Here is a 22,560-nt window from a genome sequence, read left to right on the forward strand (position 1 = left end):
CCCCCATTTTATGTAAACGGAGCTGCGAGGAAGGATACACAGGAAGCCCCTATCATGCCTAGTCACGGGTAGGTTTTAAGGTATGGATTCTTATCTTATGTAAGCCGAACTACGGAAGGGCCCGATTTCCCGCTGAGGGATACGTAGGCAGTCTACGTAAGACTCGGTCCTTATATATTATAAATATTATATTTCCCTTACTTAACAAAGTCCAAGTATCCAAAACCCGATACAAGAGATCAATCGAGCATTTAAATCAAACATATGATTATTTATGTGCTAAGTGTTTTTAACTGCCATCTACGTGTGATACCTTGATTATCTACTATTACCTAATGAACTAACTCTGTTTGCCTTTCAGTTATTCTTTTCTTATAGAAAGGGGTTGATTTGTGTTCACACTAGCATACTTCACCAGATCCAAAGCTGCAATAGCATCCTTATCCCAACAAGACAAAGGCAAAGCAAAAATGACTGGCACTTCCGAGAAGGAGACTGCTCCAACTGACATCACTCTCAGAGATTCACCTCTTCGGGGAATTGACTGAGTTCTCGCCTATTGAGGACGTTATGAAAATGATGTTTGAGAAAATTATCGACCTCCAAGAAGAATTCGCGCGAAATAAAGCTGCTAACGCTGCCCGAGAGACGCCAGATGAAACAAGGAGGCCTGCGCCGCTATTTTCATCCCTAAGCTCACCATTACCTGATTACTTTCCCACCTAATCCATTATGACCACCATACCATTTACCCTAATCGACAGACACATTAGCGCCTCCCACCATACCCCGCCACCACTTAACACTACCCAGATTCCCGGAACCGCTCACTCTATCCCCTCTTACTTAGTACCACAAAACATCCATCCCGGCATCACTACATAACCAAGCATCATATCGCTACCAACCGCCAAAACTACCCCTACCCACCGAACTCGCCCTATTGTTTCCTTCCACATACCTGTCACCCCAGGCACATTTTCACCTGATCAAGAAATTGATCACTACGAGATGATGGAAAAGGCGTGGAAGGCCGAGTAAGAAAAATAGGAAGAAAGTCTCGAACGGAAGAAGACTGCAATGTTGGAACGGTCCATGAGGACCACCCTCACCGGCACGGGCTTGAGCTATTACGATTTGCGTATGCATCCAAATTTGGATTTACCCAAAGGCTTCAAGGTGCCGTGTTTTGAGCTATTTAATGGGACAGGTAATCCGAAAGCACATCTACAGGCGTACTGTGACCAATTGGTTGGTATCTGAGATAACCAAGAGCTCATTATGAGGCTGTTCAGTCGAAGTTTGACCGGAGAAGCCTCAGAGTAGTTCACAGCGCAAGACATATGTCATTGCATCACATGGGAAGACATGCCTACGGCCTTCATGGAAAGATTCTGCTTTAACATGGAAATGGTACCGGACAGGTACTATTTGGAAAAGGTCAAACAGAAATCCACCGACAACTTCCGTGAGTATGCAAGTAGGTAGAGAACAAAAGCTACCCGGGTACAACCACCAATGGGCGAGGAGGAATTAGTGTTAGTCTTCATCCATTCGCAAGAAACGGACTTCTATGACAGAATTCTTTCAATGGCTAAAAGATCATTCTCCGAACTGGTCAAAATGGGAGAGGCTATAGTAGATGGTCTTAAAACATGCCGAATCATAAGTATGACCGGAAAGTCTGCTGGGTCAAGCTAAACCGAGTTTATAAGGAAGAAGAAGAAGGACGACGTGGCAAGCATATCCCACACTCCAAGCCTAAAACCCAAAAGAAGGGAAGAATTCGTGACAGAAGCATATGGTTCACCCCCCCCCCCCCCCCCCAAATACTTACATACCCGCTCGTTACAATATAGTGCCCGTATACTATGCGCAGCTGATCTTCCAATCACCACCCCTAAATTACCAAACCCCACAGAATACCTTCCAATCACCTCCCCCGAATTACCAAGCTCTACAACCAAATTATCAAACTCCCCCACCCGCTTACCATCCTTCAGAAAATAACCAATCCAATACCTACCAAAATTAGCCACCACCCAATACCGATAATGCGCCACGTCATAACTTTGAAAAGAAGTTTGCCCGTGTGTTCACTCCATTAATGGAATCACGGACTGATTTGTTCAAAAGATTGAGCACAGTAGGGATGATCCAAACACTTCCCCTAAAGGTCGTTGACCCAAAGAATCGGTTTTACAGAGCTGACCAGACATGTGCCTACCATTCTAATGGCATAGGACATAGTACTGAAGATTGCATCAATCTCAAGTATAAGATACAAGACATGATTGACCGGAAGGAGATTGTGCTCCAAACAGCTCCACCAAATGTGAACACCAATCCCCTGCCAAACCATGGTAACAACGTGATTCATATGATAGAAAGAGAACAGGACTGGGTCGCAGGCAAGCCCACAATTCGAGAATCTATGAAAGAACTTGAGAGCACAGTGGCGTCTCCTTCTCTACAAAAATTCCCACAATTCAAAGTACTAATCCCTGGGCCAGTTATTGCGCATTTGGCCTAAGTAACCCCTACACCGCCTCGAAAATAATTTGTGGTCTAAGTTGCTGCCGCCGACGGAATTACGAATCGGGAAGGTGCTATACTCCCGAAGAAAGGGAAATCAGAAAAGAGCAATCAATGAGGGTGAAGCTAAAGATTTTTGGCACCGGATGCATCCAAAAGAATACTCCGTTGTGGAGCACCTGAAGAAAACATCGGCCCAAATCTCGATGTTGGCACTTTTACAAAGTTCACTCTAGCACCTCTTGGCTCTAATGAAGGTGTTTGAGGAAGCCCACGTCCCAGCTGGGATGAATAGCAAAAATCTGGCCGAAATGGTTGCCTATGTTATGGAAGAACACCAAATTACCTTCACGGAAAAAGAGTTTCCTACGAAAGGCACGGATCACAACAAAGCACTGCACATCACTGTCATATGACGCAATAAAGTAGTGACTCATGTGCTGATAGACAACGGAGTAGGCATCAATATTTATCCCGAGTCTACCCTAGCACAGCTGGGATATGACCTTGGAAAGGTTCGTCAGAGCCACACTAATATAAGAGCATTTAACGGAGGCCAATGTGATGCCACCGGAATAGTTGACCTGGACATTCAAATAGGTCCAGCAGAGCTCACTACTGAGTTTCAGGTTATGGAAATACCGGCCAACTACAATTTACGCTTGGGGAGACCATGGATCCACATGGCGGGAGCAGTACCATCTTCATTTCACCAATCTCTGAAATTCGCCTGGGAAGAACAAGAGGTGATAATCCATGGAGAAACAAGCATGCATAATTACCTAGATAATTTCGTGCCTGTCATCGAAACGGCACCCAAAGGAATGGATTTCCACGTAATGGAACTTGTGGGGGCTGCCCAAAAAATAGAATACCCCGAACTACTATGCCGGCAGTATATAAGATGATTGCTTCAACTATGCTCTTGAATGGGTTCGAACCCAGGAACGGTCTGGGAAAGAATTTGCACGGCATCACTGAGCCAATTCCCCTTCCCCAAGATAATTTTCGTTTCGGACTGGGATATGTCCCAGCTGAAGATGAGATACCTACCAAAAAGAGGCAAGAGGTTGCGGATCTACGCAAACCCATTCCAAACTTGTACCAGTCATTTCCCAACCGAATACCTATGCCGGGCGATGCTGACATTAAAGAAGGGATACGGATACTATTCCGAGTAGAGGATTGCTCACTCATCTTAGAAGAATATGCAGGAGCGCCTACCATCAGAGATGCAGATCCGGGCGAGCAGCTGTCCAGTTAGACCTCTGCCAATGTACTAGCTCTTCGGTAGAGAAAGATGAATTTATTTTGAAAATAGCGAGAATCGGCCGAGGCCCGATTACTCACTTTTTATCATTTATGTACCTCGTAATTTTTTCAAAAACGAAAATGGCTTGACATTGATCCAAGCCAAGACCATAGTTTGTACTTTTATTAATCTAAGCCTCGGTTTAATCAAAATAGCTTTATTTGTTTATTATGCATATATGTTTTATATTAACATACTTTGCCTTGAATTTTCAGTAATAAAAATGATAAAAACAACCCTAAATGTCATGACATGTTGCGAAACGAATGAGTCAGGAAGCATAGAGGAAGAAGAGTACAAGGAATACGATGAGACCATAATGTTACCCGAGGGTCTCGTGGAAAAGGTAGAGCAGTTAGAGAGTGAGCGAAAACCGAACATGGACGAAACAGAAGCCATAAATCTAGGTGACGAAGAGAATGTCAAAGTGTCACGACCCAAACCACGAGTCGTACGGCACAAACCATATTACTAACCTAGTAAGCGAACCCTTACCAACTAAACCCAACATTAAACCATTGCGACAAAAATCCTTTATAAATCACAAAATTAACGTAAAAACTTTGTACAACCTCTATTTTAAAAAATACATTAAAACTGAAAAGAAATCCCTAGGATCTAGTCTAGATAGGTACAAGAGCTCCTAAATACAAGAAGACACAATAAATGACACAACCTCCGCCGGGAATGAGATAGGCGTGGCTGTAGGAGAATGTCCGATAAATCCACACGGCAAAACTTCAGCTAACACCTGCAACACATTTACACCCAGAAAGGGCATAGCAAGAGTAGTATCAGTACATCACACGCACTGGTAAGCATCATAGGTCGACTAACATTTGTTCACGCAACACAATATAAAGTCACTAAGATAAGCAGACAAATCAATGAAACTTCAGATTCTAAATAAAGTCTATTACAATATCACCCCTTACCTTTTCACTCTCGAAGTTCGCTTCTTTTACTTCCAAAGTGTACGAGCATTCTACTAAATCGCAACCATTCCCTTCCTTTCATCCAACATAGTACTCTCGTCTTCATGCTCATCATTTACTCTGACTTCTACCCCTTTTTATTAATAAAGTTCACCAACTCACATTACTTACTATAATACGATGTATCGAGGAAAATAAATCACTATCGAACATCCAACACTACACTTATCTTGTGTCAACCCCCTCTCCACCCGGACTCTCAACTACAAATAAGAATGAATAAGCAATATTATCGACAGTACTACACTCATGTATAACATAGAATTGAGAGTGTAGTGCAATGCAAAATATGATGGAGTGCATGCAATGCACTGGCCAATTACACGTTGTACACACATGCTCGCTGGTGTCATTTCCCAGAAGTCATGACCTGCAGAGGACCCATGGTGTCCATGTACCACTCGTTCCGGAATACTCCTCGGACCCGAGCACAAACTTCCACTCCGGAACGAACCTCGGATGCGGATCCAATTCATATATATATATATATATATATATATATATATATATATATATATATATATATATATATATATATATATATATATATATATATATATATATAATTCACGTATTCAGCTCAACGGCCACAAGGCCAGACAACATAATACCCACACTCAGCCTTGCCTGCTATCTGTATTTCCTCATAAACCATGCAATGCAATGCACGATGCGATATGCCAAAACAATCATAATTATTGCCCTTGATGGGCATAATGCCAATCCCACTCAACATAATTCTTTCAATACAAACCTCTTGTTTTCAAGGAAAAACAACCCTAAGAATATTCTACACAATTGGGTATAAAGACGAAAATCATCCCCTTCTAGGGTTGCATAAAGTAAACACGGAGTACCCCTCAGTGATAACAGCACTTTCTATTAATAATAACTCATTATTACCCTAGCCGTCATTTACACAATAAATTAGTCATATAAAAAAGTATGTCCATCCAAATTCCATGTCTGAAGACTTAATCATGCAGTCTCCCGTCAACTCTAAAAGTATATGCGATTCGCAAATCAAAGTCTAACTCAAGTAAACCATAACCTACCTTTTTGACGAACGGCTATTCGAACCTCCAAGAATTGCTCGTCTTCTTAGCCTTCATCTGAATCCATGAGCGATAATATTCGTAAGGAATAGTGGGGAGGAAATTAGGAAGGTTTCTTTTTCTTGGTGTCAAGGGTAGGGGTGGGCACAGTTTGGGCCAATTCAAAATCCAAACTTTTTAAATATTTGGTTTGGATATTTGGAGTATACATTGGACTTCGGCTTTTATTTTTAAAACTTATGAATTTCAGATTGGATATGGATTTAGTACTATGGATTTTTGGATAACCGAAAATCCGAACTTTTTTTAGCTTTTATCTAGACCTACCTATATCATTTGTGCCCAGTACTAATAAATCTAGTTTCTAAAGGTCCAATAGATTAGTACCTAGGCCCTACCTATTAAAATATTAAATCCAATATACAATTTTCTAATAAATCAAATAAAATATTGGGTTTTCTTACTTCTCAAGTCTCAAAAGTCTCACGTTAGTGTCACCCATGAAAGAGTTCTTTGTTATTTTTTCAAATGACTACTTAGATTTTATTTTGTTCATTTCTACGTTTCCAGAATGCTTTTATTTGGTATGAATTTACTATGTTAGACATGACTTGAATTTGTTAATCCTAATTTAAACTGGAAGACTTTTTTTACTGAGCAATTAAGATTTAGATTTACATCTATGGAACTAACACATGAATTTCATTCCTAATAAGTTTGCCTTAAGTCTCAAGACTCAAATCTGAAAATCCGAAATATCCAAACTGAATAATCCGAAACCAAACTTAAAATATCCAATCCAATCCGAACTTATTTGGATTGTAATTTCTTCAATCCGAAAACCAAATATCCAAACCGAAAATTTCATATCCAATCCGATGGCCAGAACACCCACCCCTAGTCAAGGGTTTTTCTTTCATATAGAACCCTAGGAGCAGCCCTTGAGAGTCTTTTGTTGAAAAAAGGAGAGAAAAATAGATTAAGTAACCAAAATCAGGCTACTGCCCCGCTGCGGTCGCTACGCCGCTATAGCGCTCCGTGTGTTTTCCTGGCCCGAAATTTCTAATTCTTTCCAAAATTGATTTTTTCCACTTTTAACCCTTAAATCACATCATAGAGCTTATTATTTATAACCCTAGACCTAGATTGTGCACGGGTTCGCGGAATATTAAATAACGACCGGACGGGTCGTTACACAAAGAAACAAGGATAAGTGCACACTTAAAGGAACCTTTAAGAGAAGAATTGATAAATCTACTGAAGGAGTACGTGGATATCTTCGCATCGTCATACGCTGACATGCCAGAGCTAAGTACCAGCATAGTATCCCACAAGTTTCCTATCAATGTGGGTTTCACTCCTGTAAAACAGAAAACCAGACAATTCAAGCCAGACCTCAGTATCCACATCAAGGACGAGATAGAAAACAAAATCAAGCCCAGGGTAGTAGAAGTAACCTCATACCCCACCTGGTTGGCCAACATAGTGTCGGTACCCAAAAAGGATGGAAAGATAAGAATCTGTGTAGATTACAGAGATCTCAACAAGGCCAGTCCAAAGGACAATTTTCCACTACCAAACATCCACATACTCATAGATAATTGTGCCCAATACGAGCTACAATCATTTGTGAATTGTTTCGCCAGTTATCATCAAATCCTAATGGATAGAGAGGATGCGGAGAAAACAGCCTGCATCACTCCATGGGAGTGTACCATTATAGAGTGATGTCCTTCGCCCTCAAAAATGCTAGTGCGGCCTACATGAGAGCCATGACTACCATTTTCCACGACATGATTCATAGAAAAATTGAAGTATACATAGGCAATATCATTATCAAGTCAAAGGAAAATTCAAAGCATACTACTCATTTGAGGAAGTTCTTCGATAGGCTCCGAAAGTTCAACCTGAAATTGAACTATGATAAATGTGCATTTGGGGTACCAGCTGAAAAATTACTGGGGTTCATAGTCAGCCGAAGGGGCATAGAGCTAGATCCAACAAAGATCAAAGCAATTCCAGAATTACCTCCTCCCAAAACTAAGAAAGAAGTCATGAGTTTTCAGGAAAGGTTAAATTACATTGGACGATTCATAGCTCAATCCACCATGATTGTAGAGCCTATTCTCAAGCTTTTGAAGAAAGACGCTCTGACAAAATGGACAGAAGAGTGCCAAGAAGCATTTGATACTATCAAGACATACTCGTCCAATTCACCAATCTTTGTGTCACCAAGGCTCAGGAGCTCCTTGTTCCTATACTTATTGGTTTCTAAAAATGCCTTCAGTTGCGTATTAGGACAACACGATGAAGAAGGGAAAAAAGGAACTTGCCATTTACTATCTGAGCAAAAAGTTCACTGCCTGTGATACAAGATATACGCTAGTGAAGAAAACTTTAACTTGGGTGGCCCAGAAATTAAGACATTATTTTTCTTCCTACACCACCCACCTCATATCCAAGATGGATCCATTGAGCTATATCTTGCGTCAGCCCATGCCCGTCGGAAAATTGGCCAAATGGCAAATGCTATTGAGCGAATTCGACATTGTATACATAGGCCAAAAGGCCGTCAAAGGACAACCCTTGGCCGACCTGCTAGTTGAAAGCCTAGCTAGTGGATGAAGAGCTCGAACCCCTCCGCACTCATTTCCTAGACGAAGGGGTATTGGCCATAGAAGAGAAAGCAGTAGGACCATACGTAAGTTGGAGATTGCTCTTCGATGGAGCAGTCAACTACGAGGGTTCCAGAATAGGAGCAGTTTTAATATCAGAAAATGGGAAATATTACCCAATGGCCGCGAAGCTCAAGTTCTGTTGTACCAATAATATGGCTGAATACGAGGTCTGCATTCTAGGTCTCAGGATGGCACTGGATATGGACATCAATGAATTGCTGGTCATTCGAGACTCTGACCTACTAATTCATCAAGTTCAAGGCGAATGGGTCACCAAAAATGAAAATATCTTGCCATACGTCAACTTGGCACAAAGACTGTGCAAGAAATTTAGAAAGATTGAGTTGCAACATACTCTAAGAGCTTAGAATGAGTTTACCGACGTGCTGGCCATAATAGCGTAAATGATCCAACATCCTGAAAGCAATCATATCAACCCACCGAGGATAAGCTTGAAGAAAGAGCATGCCCATTGTTGCCACGTAAAAGTAGAGCCAGATGGCAAGCCATAGTACAGTGACATCAAAATATACTTGGAGAAACAGGAATACCTAAAGGAGGCACGAGTGGACAAAAAAAGACCATCAGAAGAATAGCAAATAGTTTCTTCCTAAACAAAGAAGTGTTGTGCAAACGAACACAGGACTTGGGTCTGCTTCGATGTGTAGATTCCGGCGAAGCCACCAAACTTCTAGAAGAAGTACATGCTGGGACATGTGGACCCCATATGAATGGATTTGTACGGGCCAAGAAGATTCTCCGAGCTAGATATTATTAGATGACCATGGAAAGTGATTATTGCAAATATGTGCAAAGGTGCCATCAATCCAAATCCACGGTGATCTAATCAAGGTTCCACCGAGTGAGCTTAATGCTATGAGCTCACCATGGCCTTTCGTCGCCTGGCACATGGTCGTCATTGGACCCATCGAACCCGCAGCCTCAAACGAGCATCGATTCATTTTAGTCACTATCGACTACTTCACCAAATGGGTGGAAGAAACATCACACAAGTCAGTGACAAAGAAAACGGTAGTCGATTTCGTGCAAAACAATATTATATGCCGATTCGGCATACCCGAGTCCCTCATAACTGACAATGGGGCCAATCTGAATAGCCACCTAATGAAGGATATATATGAGCAATTCAAGATCACTCATCGGAACTCGACAGCCTATCGGCTACAAATGAACGGAGCCGTAGAAGCAGCCAACAAAAATATCAAGAGAATATTGAGGAAAATGACGGATAACTACAAAGGTTGGCACAAGCAATTGCCTTGTGCTTTACTGAGATACCGTACTACGGCCAGAACTCCAACAGGAGAAACTCCATACCTGCTGGTCTATGATACTGAAGCGGTTGTACCTGCCAAGGTCAAGACACCTTCCTTAAGGATCATCCAAGAAGCAGAATTAGATAATGCTAAATGGGTCCGGGCTCGATATGAGCAATTGTCTTTAGTTGACGAGAAAAGGAAGGTCATCGTATGTCACAGTCAACTATACCGACAAAGGATGGCAAGAGCCTTCAACAAACGAGTCAGAACTCAACTTTTCCAAATTGGACAGTTGGTGCTCAAAAGATTTTTCCCGCACCAAGATAATACAAAGGGAAGTTCGCTCCCAACTGGCAAGGTCCTTATGTGGTCCGCAAAGTACTCTCCGGAAGAGTGGTAGTACTGGCAGAAATGGACAGACAATAGTGGCCAAAGCCAATCAATTCAGATGCAATCAAGCACTACTATACATAGAGACAAGTTGTTCAGTCTGTAATAATACTTTTGCTTGTAATCGTTATTTTATTTGCTTGTATTATCTATTTCCTTTGCTTGTAACCATTTCATAGTAGATAGGAAAAATAAAATAACTTTTGTACTATGAACTACGCAATGACCTAACTTCACCACAATGGGATACGTAGGCAGTCCATTTGGGATCCAGTCGCATTATTAGTAAAATCCAAAAACTCATTTACTTTTATTTCGAACTACGTTCGGCTTGATTCCTGTCTGCGACAGGATATGTAGGCGCTCTTTGAGGTCGGTCGCACCAAAAGAAAAATCCAAGAAACCCTTAGGGAGCCTCAGAGATAGGACTTCACGAAGGAAGCAAGGATCGCTATGCGCCTAACTGGGGCAGAATTTTTGAGAAAATCTCAAAAATTCATGCTATCAATCCACCACAAAGAGTTAGCCAACCCAGAATCTCAAACAGGAGCAATGTGAACTGGGGCAGACCTCAAAATTTCCCACAACTCGGAAGATTCGGCGCCAGAGTTCGTCGACCAAGATTTAAACTGGGCCAGAATTTTTTAGAAAAGGTCTCAAAAATTTCGCACAAGGAAGCGAGGAACCCCAGTCACCAAAGAAGGGATCTTCCTCGTTCCAAGGCACATGTCATGACAATTAACCTTACATTTTTATGAAAAACGGTGCATTTATTTTCCTATAATGAACGTACATGTGCTTAGCTTTTAGAAAAACCGATTTTCCTGCATAATACAAATAAAATCCATCTTTAACTACCGGATCCGAAGGGGTTTTGAGTCCAGAAAAGCCGAAAATGCGACAGGCGGCAACACGAATCAACTTCAAATAGGAAAAAAAACTAACCCATTTCTGATGCAGGTCCCCAGGACGTTGGGAGGACGACCCTTTTTACTAACTTTGGTTCATGTGCAGGAAATAGTTCGCCAAAAGAAGGACAGGATCGCTGCAAAAATAAGGTTTCAAGACGAATATTTAGCCACAAGGTCTATAAGGGTTTGAATGCCACAAGGGCAAATATCCAGCCACGAGAGCTATGAAAGAATTTAAACACCACAAGGGCTAGGCAAACACCTGGCTATGAGGGCTCACAAAGGACAAAAGGTTGTAAACGGAAAAATCTCTGACCGATGGGGTTGTAGTAAAACAACACGAAATACCTGACTATGAGGGTCACAGCGGGCATAAAGGATGAAAGAAAGACGATTTAGCCGAAGGGGCCATGGTTGTCATCGCTATCACTTCTTCTTATTTACCATGAGGGCTATTGTATGTCTATTTTTTCGTTGCCAAGAGGGCCATCACTTCGTCTTATTTGCCATGAGGGCCATTGCATATCTATTTTTCTGCTGCCAAGAGGGCCATCACTTCTTCTTATTTGCCATGAGGGCCATTGCATGTCTATTTTTATGTTGACAAAATGGCCATCACTCCTTCTTATTTGCCATGAGGGCCATTGTATGTTTATTTTTTTGTTGCCAAGAGGGCCATCACTCCTTCTTATTTGCCGTGAGTGCCATTGCATATATATTTTCCTGCTGCCAAGAGGGCCATTCATACAAACATGCCAAAACGGCCATTCATACAAATATGCCGAGAGGGTCATTCATACTAACATGCCAAGAGGGCCATTTAGATGAACTGCCGAGAGGGTCATTCATACAAGCATACAAATATAATCAAGATAGTAAAGCGATGTAAATCCGGTCAGGTGGCCGCAGTATTCGCTCAAAAGATAAAGACGATGTAAACTCGGTCACATGATTGCAGTATTCGTCATCAGAGTCAACCAACGTTACTTAGCAGGTGAAAGCAGCTTTACAGCCGCCAAACGGAGCAGGCTGAGAAAATCAAATCCAGACCTATGCGGAGCAAACATTGAATTTTTCTTACACAGGCGGTCGAGATAGTGTGCCCATGAGAGTTAAGCTCTTCGTCCAGGACTTGAAAGACCGCTCCTCCCCGCTCAGCCTCACAAGAACAGCTATTTGCTTATATGCCTATTTTTCATTTATTACGCAACTGGTCGGACACACACCGGCGCACACTCCTGCATAAGGGATATCCTTTTCCTCCGATCGAGTCAAACTACAAGTGTTTTGATTTCCAAAAACATAGATATGTAGGCGAACTCAATACCAGAGAGTCAGTCACGCTCCGACCAATCATACCGGACCTCCCAGTTTGTAACCAGGGAATCCGAGATTTCTTTAAATTTGCATTTAGAAGTCCTAATCCCGTCGAACTACAAATGGCCTGAATTGTCATAAAACCTAAGATAAGTAGGAAACCCAGAAATTAGGGTCCGGCTATATATTTTGAAAATTGCATGAAAATGAGAGGTAGAGTGGGTTTAGGTCAGTCAAAAATTCGGGTTAGTCAATTTCGTTGCTCAGGGATAGCTTTGCCATCCCCGAACACCGAAGGGGAGTTGTTGACACCTAATTGTTTACCTCCCATAATTTATTTTAATTGTTCAAAGTCCTTGGATGTCAAACAGAGTAAAATATGTATTTTTTCACAAATTAAAATGATTTTATAAAATTATCTGGATAATATATTTCCATCTCATTTCACAAAATAATTTCTATAATACTAGTAATCATTTATAAATTAATTTACATTTTTTTTTGCAACAATTAAGAGGCATTTGATAAATTTAACCAAGGGAATGATTTTAAAACAATTTTTTATTTTATTGCTAAAATTATCATAAATCAATTAGCAAGCATTTTACTCTGTTTAATTCAAGAAAACCTGATTAATTAAATGGATTAATCATCTTACCCCTCAATTCTGAATTCTGCATATCTAATGTGAATTTGTACAATTTATTAGAGTTAATCATAATTAATTGAATGATTAATTGTGGTTAATTCCATAAAATTGTTTATTACATGACTAAAAGTGGCTACAATTAAAAAATCAATTGTTGGTTAAATTCTGGCCTTAATTGAAATAGTCAAATTCATAGGTTCAAATCAATCAAGGTCATTATTGCAAAATTGGCCTTTAAATTGTTTGATCAACTTAATTTTGGCCTTAATTGAAATAACCAAATCCATGGTTCAAGACAATAGAGGCCATTATTGCAATTTAGCATTTAATTTGTTCAATTGAGCAAAATGCGACCATAATTGAAATGGCCAATTCCATTGGTCAAAATCAATTAAGCTATGTTTGCAATATAAGTCTAGTTGCACAATTAATCATACTTAGTTGTTTGATTAAATGGTTAAATAATTATACGTTGACCATAGTTAAGGAATTTGCACTAATTGACTTTCTTAATTATGGTCATTTGTTAAATTAGTGTCAAAACCTTTCATATATATCCACACACATATACGGATATACATGTGTATACATGTATATTACGTATATATGAACATAATTACAGCCCTTCTGTGTCTCTCTTTTAATTCGGCCAGGCCCAGTCTATTAAAGGACAGACCCCGCCCAACCGTCCAATAAAGGGGTAATACCCCTATCATTTCCCATTCTTCATCAACCAAACTCACCCCACAAGTTTTCTCTCTCAAGGGTTACAGACCCTAGCCCCTCCCCACACCCTCTCTCCTACGTCACATTGCCAGATATGGCAAAGATAAGGGTCCGCATGGCTTTTGCAGCTGTGAACCTGATCGAGAATGGCAAGAGCATTAAACGATCTGCCATTCCTAAACCAATACTACCAAAACTTATCCCAAACACGGTATTACCACATCTTTTTCACTTTACTTTTGCTTTACAATGGTCGATTGACTGAGTTTTCTTAATGATTTTTGTTGTTATTTGATTTTGAACTCTCGGCCCTCATTAGTTTATGAGGAATCGAGTGGATCGACCAATGGAGGCTTAAATCTATCCCTTTAATTGTTGTTTGTGCCTAATCTGAGCCGCATGATGTTGATTGTGAGGAACAAGTCCAAAATCTTGACCTGTCCCACATCGGTGAGATTAGGGTTTTGTTGCAATTTGGGGTTCTATAAATAACCCCCCCCCCCCTAAATCTCGTTGAGGAATAGACCTAAACACTGAATATTATATATTCACAAAAAGAACTCGAAAATACTTAGGGCTTTAGCAATATTTCTGAGACCTTTAAATTTTTTGAGTTAAGTCTAAATTTTGAGGTTTGTTTCTTCTGTTTTTTGTGTGGCTGAGCTTGGGTGGAGGAACAAAGGTCTCCAAGTCCATTCTCGATAGCAGGTTGTGCCAAAAAGAGGTAAACCCCCTTCCTTTAGTTATTTTTGCTGTCTATTACTGTTTATATTATATATTTCTTGTGTTAGCTTGATGTTTGTAGTAAGCACGATTAGTGGTTAAGAATATTAGTATGGTTATATTGCTTAGTTAGACTTACTGTTAGATATTATGTAATAGGCATGATTAGGGTAAAAACCTTAATATGTTTCTATTGCTCAGTTGGAAAGATTATTGAATGTTAACAGTGAGCATGATTAGAGTACAAAGAAGTTTAGCATGCTATTTAGTTAAAATTATTACTGAATGCTTATTTGAGTGGCATGTTTATTGATTAATTGGTTCATATATGATTGATAGCATTTGTTTGTCTCCATTAGCTTAGTTAATCCTCTGTTGATAGTGTCTGAGCATGGTTAAATGAGTTATGGACTGATATTTGATTGATCCTCTGTTAATGAATTTGTAGTCCAAATATGATGCTTATCTTGTCAATAATAAAAGTGTTGGAGTCTCTGTCTATGTGCCATTACTGTTAAATCATGATATTAACTTGCCCCTGTGTTTGCTTGAACTCATCTAGACATGGATTACATTTAATAAAGTTTATTGGATTAAGGATGGTGTTAGTTTTGGTTAAGTAAGTTGAGTAGACCATTGTTTGCCTGATTTGTTTCCTCCAATGCTCCTTGCACAGTCCATGAACCTATAAATGATTGTCTATTAGCATGAGCTTGCATGATCTCATTTCATATAAAATAGACAACACATGTTCTCAATAAGATAAAAAGAGGACTCTGAGTTCAATTATGATATTTTTACATACACATAGCACCTCTGATTAAGTTCTGTAAGAGTATTGAGGTTTATTATTGATAAAATTGATAGTTGCATGCTAAAAGGTCACTCTCTGTTAGATTTAAGTTTGTTTCACTCACTATTGTCACTTAAAAGCAATCACATGAATCAGCTAAGTGTACATCTTCAAGCAATACCTGTCTAAATCTGGAGAAACTGTTGACATTGATATGTTCCTATGGAATGCCATACATGTTCAACCTCTAGTGACCATGCCATAGTAAAAAAAAATGCCAAATATGTATGTTTACATTTAGAATGATTAAATGCCTTGCCTGATGGTGGTTTGCTTATATCCACGTCAATTCCTATGTCTGTGTAGTTGTCCTGTTCATGTAAGACTATTATTATTCTTCCCTTTGTGTGTTTGCTAAGGTGTAACTAAGTATGGCTACTGGTTCATATAAATAGCTTGAGGTTTGGTATATGCTTGTTGAGTTTAAGTCTTGGGAGGTCTGAATGGAAGGAGCTTGGCACTTGGTATCTAAGTGACCATGAGTGTGATTTACCTAGGGCTAAGAAAGGGATGATGGGCTTAGAGTTTCTAGCTAACTCAGCCTAATCTCTCTATTCTAGGCTGTTGGGGTTCCTTCGTGGAAGCTCATATCCCATGGGACCCTCCAAGTTTTAAGAAAAACAAGTGACAGTATGTGTATATGTGCATGCTGAGTTACCTTTTAAAAAAAATCTAAAACTGATATGAAGCATTTTGCTTGTCAATTGGTATAAACAGGCTTTTGATAACTAATATTTGCGCATTATGTACTGCATTGCCTTTTTTTATTATTATTATTTTCCCCCTGGGTTCTGCTTGCATTCATCTAAATGGAATCTCAAAGCATCATAAAGACCTTAATGTGTTCCTTGCTGGGCTTGAACATTGGTTTTTTCCGTCATGAAATGTAAGGAAAATATACCTGAATATACTAGGTATATCCAGTTCTGTATACATATAGTGTTTAAAAACTTGTATATTTGGTATATGGTTGGAATATAACTCGTGTGAGTCCATAATTGTTGACTTTGTTGTTTAAGTTTCTGTTTGGTTTTGGGCTTATTCTTCTGTATTTTGTTGTTAGGCTTTGGCTTTATTTATTACCATTTAATGCTATTTGGGCCACAACTTTGGGCCATAGTTATCTTAAGTTGGACTTTTGGTCTCTTTTGAACCTTCCTTTGTGTATACTACTTTGGTTTGGACTTCTTGCATTATTTATGTTAATAACCTGAACACGTGTTTATGTATAAGTGTGTTTATAATTATAATCTAGTCTGTATTAAGTAAATAATTAAGTCCAAAATACTTGTCAAATCTTACCATCTTCCTTTTCTACTTCGTGTTGCATGTGAAACTCCCGCGGGCCATTTGGGCCATTTCTCCTCATCTGAAAACCTATTGGGCCTAAGGCCCAACTACTACTGTCCATTGATCGAGTCCGATAACGAGAAAGGGAAGCTAATATTTGCTTTGAAGGCCCATCCATGGGTGAAAATGACTTGAAGGCCCAACTATGGGTGAAAATAGTAACTGGTGGTCATAGGTAGGCCCACCAGCCTAAACTCCCTCTATTTCTTTCTTTATCTATGTATATGAATTTGTAAAAACACTTGACAAAATATTGAAACCCCTATGCATGTTTAGAACTTAGGAAATAATACTTAGTATCTTAGGAAGTCGCTTAAACACTTTCAAACCTCGGCTAATATAACTTTGCATGAAAATTGGCACTTAATTCGATTTCGATGAAACTTTAAAACTAGTGCGACATTTCATTAAGGTTAAATGATTTTTTTTTAACAATGATTAAGTGGCGAGCAATTTGGGCCCTCTACCCCTTTGTAGAACTTGATAATAATTATGACAATGTTTAAATCAATTTTGGGCCTCCAGCCCATTATGGAAGGTTTCAAACTGCTTAATGGACTGTAAAAACTGATTTGGGGCCAAGAAAAGGAGAGAAAATGAGTTTAAAGACAGTCTTTACAATAGTATGTGTAGGTGCTCAAATCAGCCCGGGAAATACCTTAGCATCGTCTCACTAGTCTTCATGTTTTACCTTGCATTCTCCTCCTGTATCTTACAATTGGTATCGGGGTAAATCTTCGACTCAACCATGACCATGTCCTATTTGCCCTCAGTACTAATTCTATCTCGGTAATTTGGCTCAAACCACCTTACACCTTTCCTTAATGTATCCAAAATAGCACAATCACGTTGTTAGTACTGAATCCTTATTCTTCTTATCAAGTACTCACTTGGCCTCATCCTTACCATACAATTATTCGTAGGTTGCATAACTATTCTTGTACAATTTGTACAAAGTATATTCAATCTTAGTCATAGTCCTTCCCTCTCCTGGTTCATCCCGTTTTGCATATCTTATTTGTACTAAAACTCAGTTGTGGTCTATCTTGTCACGCTCCTTTCCCTTCCTTTATTCGCCATTTGATTTTCTCATATCCTACTATAGGAGGTTTCCTATCCTTTATCCTTTGCTACTTATATGTCACAATATCATTGGCTAATAACTCTGTTGCCAACGTCTTAACTTCTAATCCAGTATAGCCTTGCTACCCCTTATAATATCTTTTAAGTTACTCGTTACCATTCTCTTGTTGTATTCTTCCTTTTTATAAGCATCCACCTTCTGATGTCATATTATCCAAGGTCTTTACCAATAATTCTCAGCACTATCTCAAATACCATCTTGACTTCTATCCGTTTATTGCTGGCCTTCAAATCTCACTAAATTGTTTCAGCAAGGGATCTCACTTAAATTTTAAGTATTCACATTAAACGTGTTGCAGTGTCAGTTGATTTCATCTTACACTTGCATTTCTCTCATCCGCTTCCCCCCTTTAGGGTGTACCCACATCATTATCTATTTATATTCTACTCTATGTCCCCATTTCAAATTTTCAAATTCATATGATTCTTTTCCAATACATTTGGTATACTGCACCATATCCATGTCTTCCTTTATATCATCTATAATTTAGATTACCCATGTATGAAACCCTGACACAACCACGAGGCGATGAGAACTCTCGATATGTAGTACAAAATCTTATCTGATGGTTGGTACTCAAGTAATATAGTTAATGTAATGATTTATCCAAAGCCATATTCCATTTATTCCGATCAGTAATTAGCTAGTGCTTATAGTCGTTTCAAATTCTCCATTCGGTAGCACTTATATTCTAATGATAAGTGTCCCAAGCTTTCTTATAACACTATCTTTATCCCAACGAATATCACCTGTTTCCTCTAATAAACTCACAATACATCAGTTGTTTCACAAATATACCATCCTTGTCTTTTAAGGATTTCACTATTTTCCGAGGTGAAGTCACATATACGCAATACCCCTTTATGCCTCATGCGCTTTCTCCCTTGTTGTATATCCAACGCTAATCTCTAACTTACTCAAAATCATATCAAATTCGTTTTAATAGTGGTCTTGTCTTGTCACCTTTTCGTCGTACTACACCTTAAGTTCGTAGCTATATATTCCCCCCTTTTATCCTATACTCATACTCAATTAACTACGTCTGTCTTGAGTGCTTCCTTTAGTATTCCTTTCATTTCTCCAGTCTATGTCCATCTTTTATTTTGTGCACGAGGAATCTCATGCTACTCCTGTATCCTTCAGAAAAACACTACTTCTACATAACCCCTTTCTCATTTTCAAAGTATATTCTGTTCATTCCTATTTGTTCTTATCACACCAGTCATTTCTAGCATTCATTCTGTCTCGTTGCTCATCTTCCTTTAGTTTGGGCTTTCACAATTTTGTTGCTTATATTACTCGTTTTCTTAGCTATACACATCATAACACATCGCCACACTGTAATCCCACTCGCTTTCTTCCTATCTTCTTCTTTCAATTAACTTCTCCTCCTCCTGTGCTCGCTTTCACATTCGTTACCACTAGACCTCTATTCTGAACATTCCCTATAGGACTTGGTAAGTCTTTCTTATTCGTTCTCTATTTGCTTTTCCGTTTCACACTAGTCTCATCATATCCTTTAGTTACTTCCTTGCTAGGCTTAACTCATTTCTATAACAATCCCTATGGTGTTCACATTACATCTTGTTCGTAATCCATCCTGTAACGTAATACTTCTTAATTTTATTAACGATTCTTACTATGTTTTGATTACACTCTGTGGACTAGGCGTACTTAACCCTTCACCCTTTCTGATCAATCTTACCCTTAATATCTCACAAGCTGTCTTATCCATACCTTCATAATTTGTCATAACTTTTCCTCCTCCGTGCTTTTATCTCAATCATACTACTACTCCTTTTAACTGTAAACTCGTCGTAATTTATCCCTACTTATCGGTTCACTCGATACCTCAATAAAATGTTTTGTTAAGAGTTTCCACCTTTTTCTAAATCATCCCTTAGTATCACAAGCCCTTCCGAATCATCCTAGCATTTCATCAACAACATGTGAAATACATGATCCTAGACGGCCCACAAGTTTGAGCTTTCCTTCCACAAATTCCATCTCCAATTAGTTGATTAAGAACTAATAAAATGTCACCATAAGGCATTCTCCAACCACCACCAGAAGAAAAAATAGAATCTGATAAGCACCACAGGACTTCTAGTGCTTGATTCACATGGTTTACCTCCAGATTTATTCTTGAGTCATAAACGAATCATTTAGTTCATAAACTACTTGCTGTATGCTCTGTATTCTTCCAATGAAGTGAAACTTAATTGCTGGACGTTTTTGCCCTTCAACATGAGCTTTTTCTAAGGCAAAATGTGGTTGGAAAGTATTTTGGTTCGTCCAAATGAATTCCAAACTTTGCTGCACATATATGCTTCTTCGAAATAAAATTTTCCAAATAAGAATGGTGCCTCTTACGGATGACATGGAGGGTACCTCTTAAAGCTTTAGTCCAACATAATAAATTTACCCTATCGGTATCAACTTTCAAGACATATTATGAACTTATATCTCATTCTCTTCTTTTTTTCTATTTCTGGGAAAATTTGGGCAGAGTTTCCTCTGTATTTCTTACTATCCCAAAACCTGCAAGCAGGAAATACCAGCAATGCCTCACAGGGCTAACATATATACGTATATATTATATCGTATCATAGCCACACAAGGATCCCAGTTTCAAGTAAAAGGTATAAAGGTGTCTGAACTTACCTCACATATCGCACCTCGAGACGTACCTGATCCTTTAACGACCTGTCCTGTTATACCTTCCTATCTACCTTCCCTTTTATTCTTCAACTTTACGTTTCAATCATACTTCAATATTCTTACCTTATCCGACATGCCTCTTTCGCACCGTTACTTACCTGTGTACTTTGTAACTTCCAACATCATCAGTCGCTTCCTTCTGTCGATGTCGTTCTTCAGCTGAAATCAAAGGTTAGTATAAGGAATTTCATTTCCTATGGCTGGGCTCTATCGCACGATCTTAGATATGAAAGAAAGGTAACATCCTAAATGTCCTGTAGCTTCCTGTTTATAGATGTGGTGCACAACACACCGATAAACAAGACTCTACTAGACACGGTTTGTAGACACTCCGAGGATGAACTGCTCTGATACCACTTTTATCACGACCCAACCCCGTAGGCCGTGACTAGTGCCCGAGCTGGACACTCGTATACGTACCTGTTAGCTATAATCAACCCAAAACTAACATAATATGGAAACTTGTAAAGCCAAACGTCGTCTCAGAACTGTCACATGTATATATCATGGTAACCTGTCTCCTGAGGAGTCACAATCAATCAAGCATGACATAATACGCAAGCCGACAGGGCTGCCACTACATACGGGAACATCCCAAAATACATATGCACGCCGACAAGGCTGCTACTACATACAACATCCCAAAATATATATATATGGGAACGTCCCAAGTATAAGTTATGCTAACATAGCCAAACAACATCTGTACACAACCCACACATATGTCTACAGACCTATAAGAGTATCAACAGTGACATATGACGGGACAGGGCCCCGCCGTACCCCTGGATAAACATATATATACATCAAAAGGATCTGTACCAAAAGTCTAGGCTCCAGAACAATGGAGCACTCCAAGACAGCTGAGTAAGAGTCCTAAGCTGGAGGATCACCAAAGCGAGTATCTGTACCTGCGGGCATGAAACGCAGCCCCCCGAAGAAGAGGGGGTTAGTACGAGATATGTACTGAGTATATAAAGCATGAAATACAATAAGAAAGATCATAACTGAAGTAGAGATTCCAGGAGACAAGTGTGATAATCAAGAAATCACTGTACCTGTGCCTTACAAAACAAAATCATGCATATCATTATCATATACCGTACCCGGCCCATTATGGGACTCGGTGAATAAAATCGTATTATCATATCATCATATCATCATATTATCATATCATCATATTCATATACCGTACCCGGCCCATTATGAGACTCGGTGAATAAAGTCGTGTACACGTATACCATACCCGGCCCATCATGGGACTCGGTGCCATAATCATATCATCATATACATATACCGTACCCGGCTCTCTAGTGAGGGACTCGGTGAACAATGCAGCGAAACTGTGCACGAGAACATACCCGGCCCGGGACTCGGTGAAAGACGTAATGACAGCATGCACGAGCAGACTAGTGAGTGACTATATACAAACCAAGCCATCATCTGAGGCTCAATAGAATAAGTAAAATAAACTAACACTTGCGTGTCAAAGGAGTCAGTCATGTCAAGTATCACTCAAATATCATTATGGATTATGTCAAATGGAACTTCGGGAATCATAGACACATATCAAGCTAATATGAAATAGCTTATGGAATTCAGGGACTCAATAGAATGAGCAGAATATCTAACACTCGAGTATCAAAGGTGATAGTCATGTTAAGTATCCTTTAAATGTCATTACGGACTATATCAATAGAGCCTTAGGAATCATAAACATGTATCAAGATAATATGAAATAGATTATAGAAGTCAAGGACATTAGTCATCGTAGAGTTTCTAAGAATGAGAGCTCATATATACCGACTACTATCCAACGTATGGAAAACTTGAGAGGCAAGCTCAATTATTTTAAGAGTTCTAACATCAAGAAGTGAATAAGAATCGTGAATCACATTCGAACTTATGAATAGAATTACCC

The 22,560-nt window shown here is 39.3% G+C and overlaps 1 protein-coding gene across 1 annotated transcript; it reads left to right on the forward strand.

The window, feature by feature from the left end:
- The first annotated feature begins 9,817 nt into the window (after positions 1 to 9,817).
- Positions 9,818 to 10,255, forward strand: LOC132607968 (uncharacterized). Its single transcript, XM_060322048.1, has one exon. The coding sequence runs from the start codon at positions 9,818 to 9,820 to the stop codon at positions 10,253 to 10,255; it is 438 nt and encodes a 145-aa protein (XP_060178031.1).
- The last annotated feature ends 12,305 nt before the right edge of the window (positions 10,256 to 22,560 follow it).

The sequence above is a fragment of the Lycium barbarum genome, chromosome 8, assembly GCF_019175385.1.
Source record: "Lycium barbarum isolate Lr01 chromosome 8, ASM1917538v2, whole genome shotgun sequence".
Classification (NCBI taxonomy): domain Eukaryota; kingdom Viridiplantae; phylum Streptophyta; class Magnoliopsida; order Solanales; family Solanaceae; genus Lycium; species Lycium barbarum.

Excerpts from the sequence above, each read along its gene's own strand:
- LOC132607968 (XM_060322048.1), top strand. The coding sequence starts at position 9,818 with ATGACGGATAACTACAAAGGTTGGCACAAGCAATTGCCTTGTGCTTTA.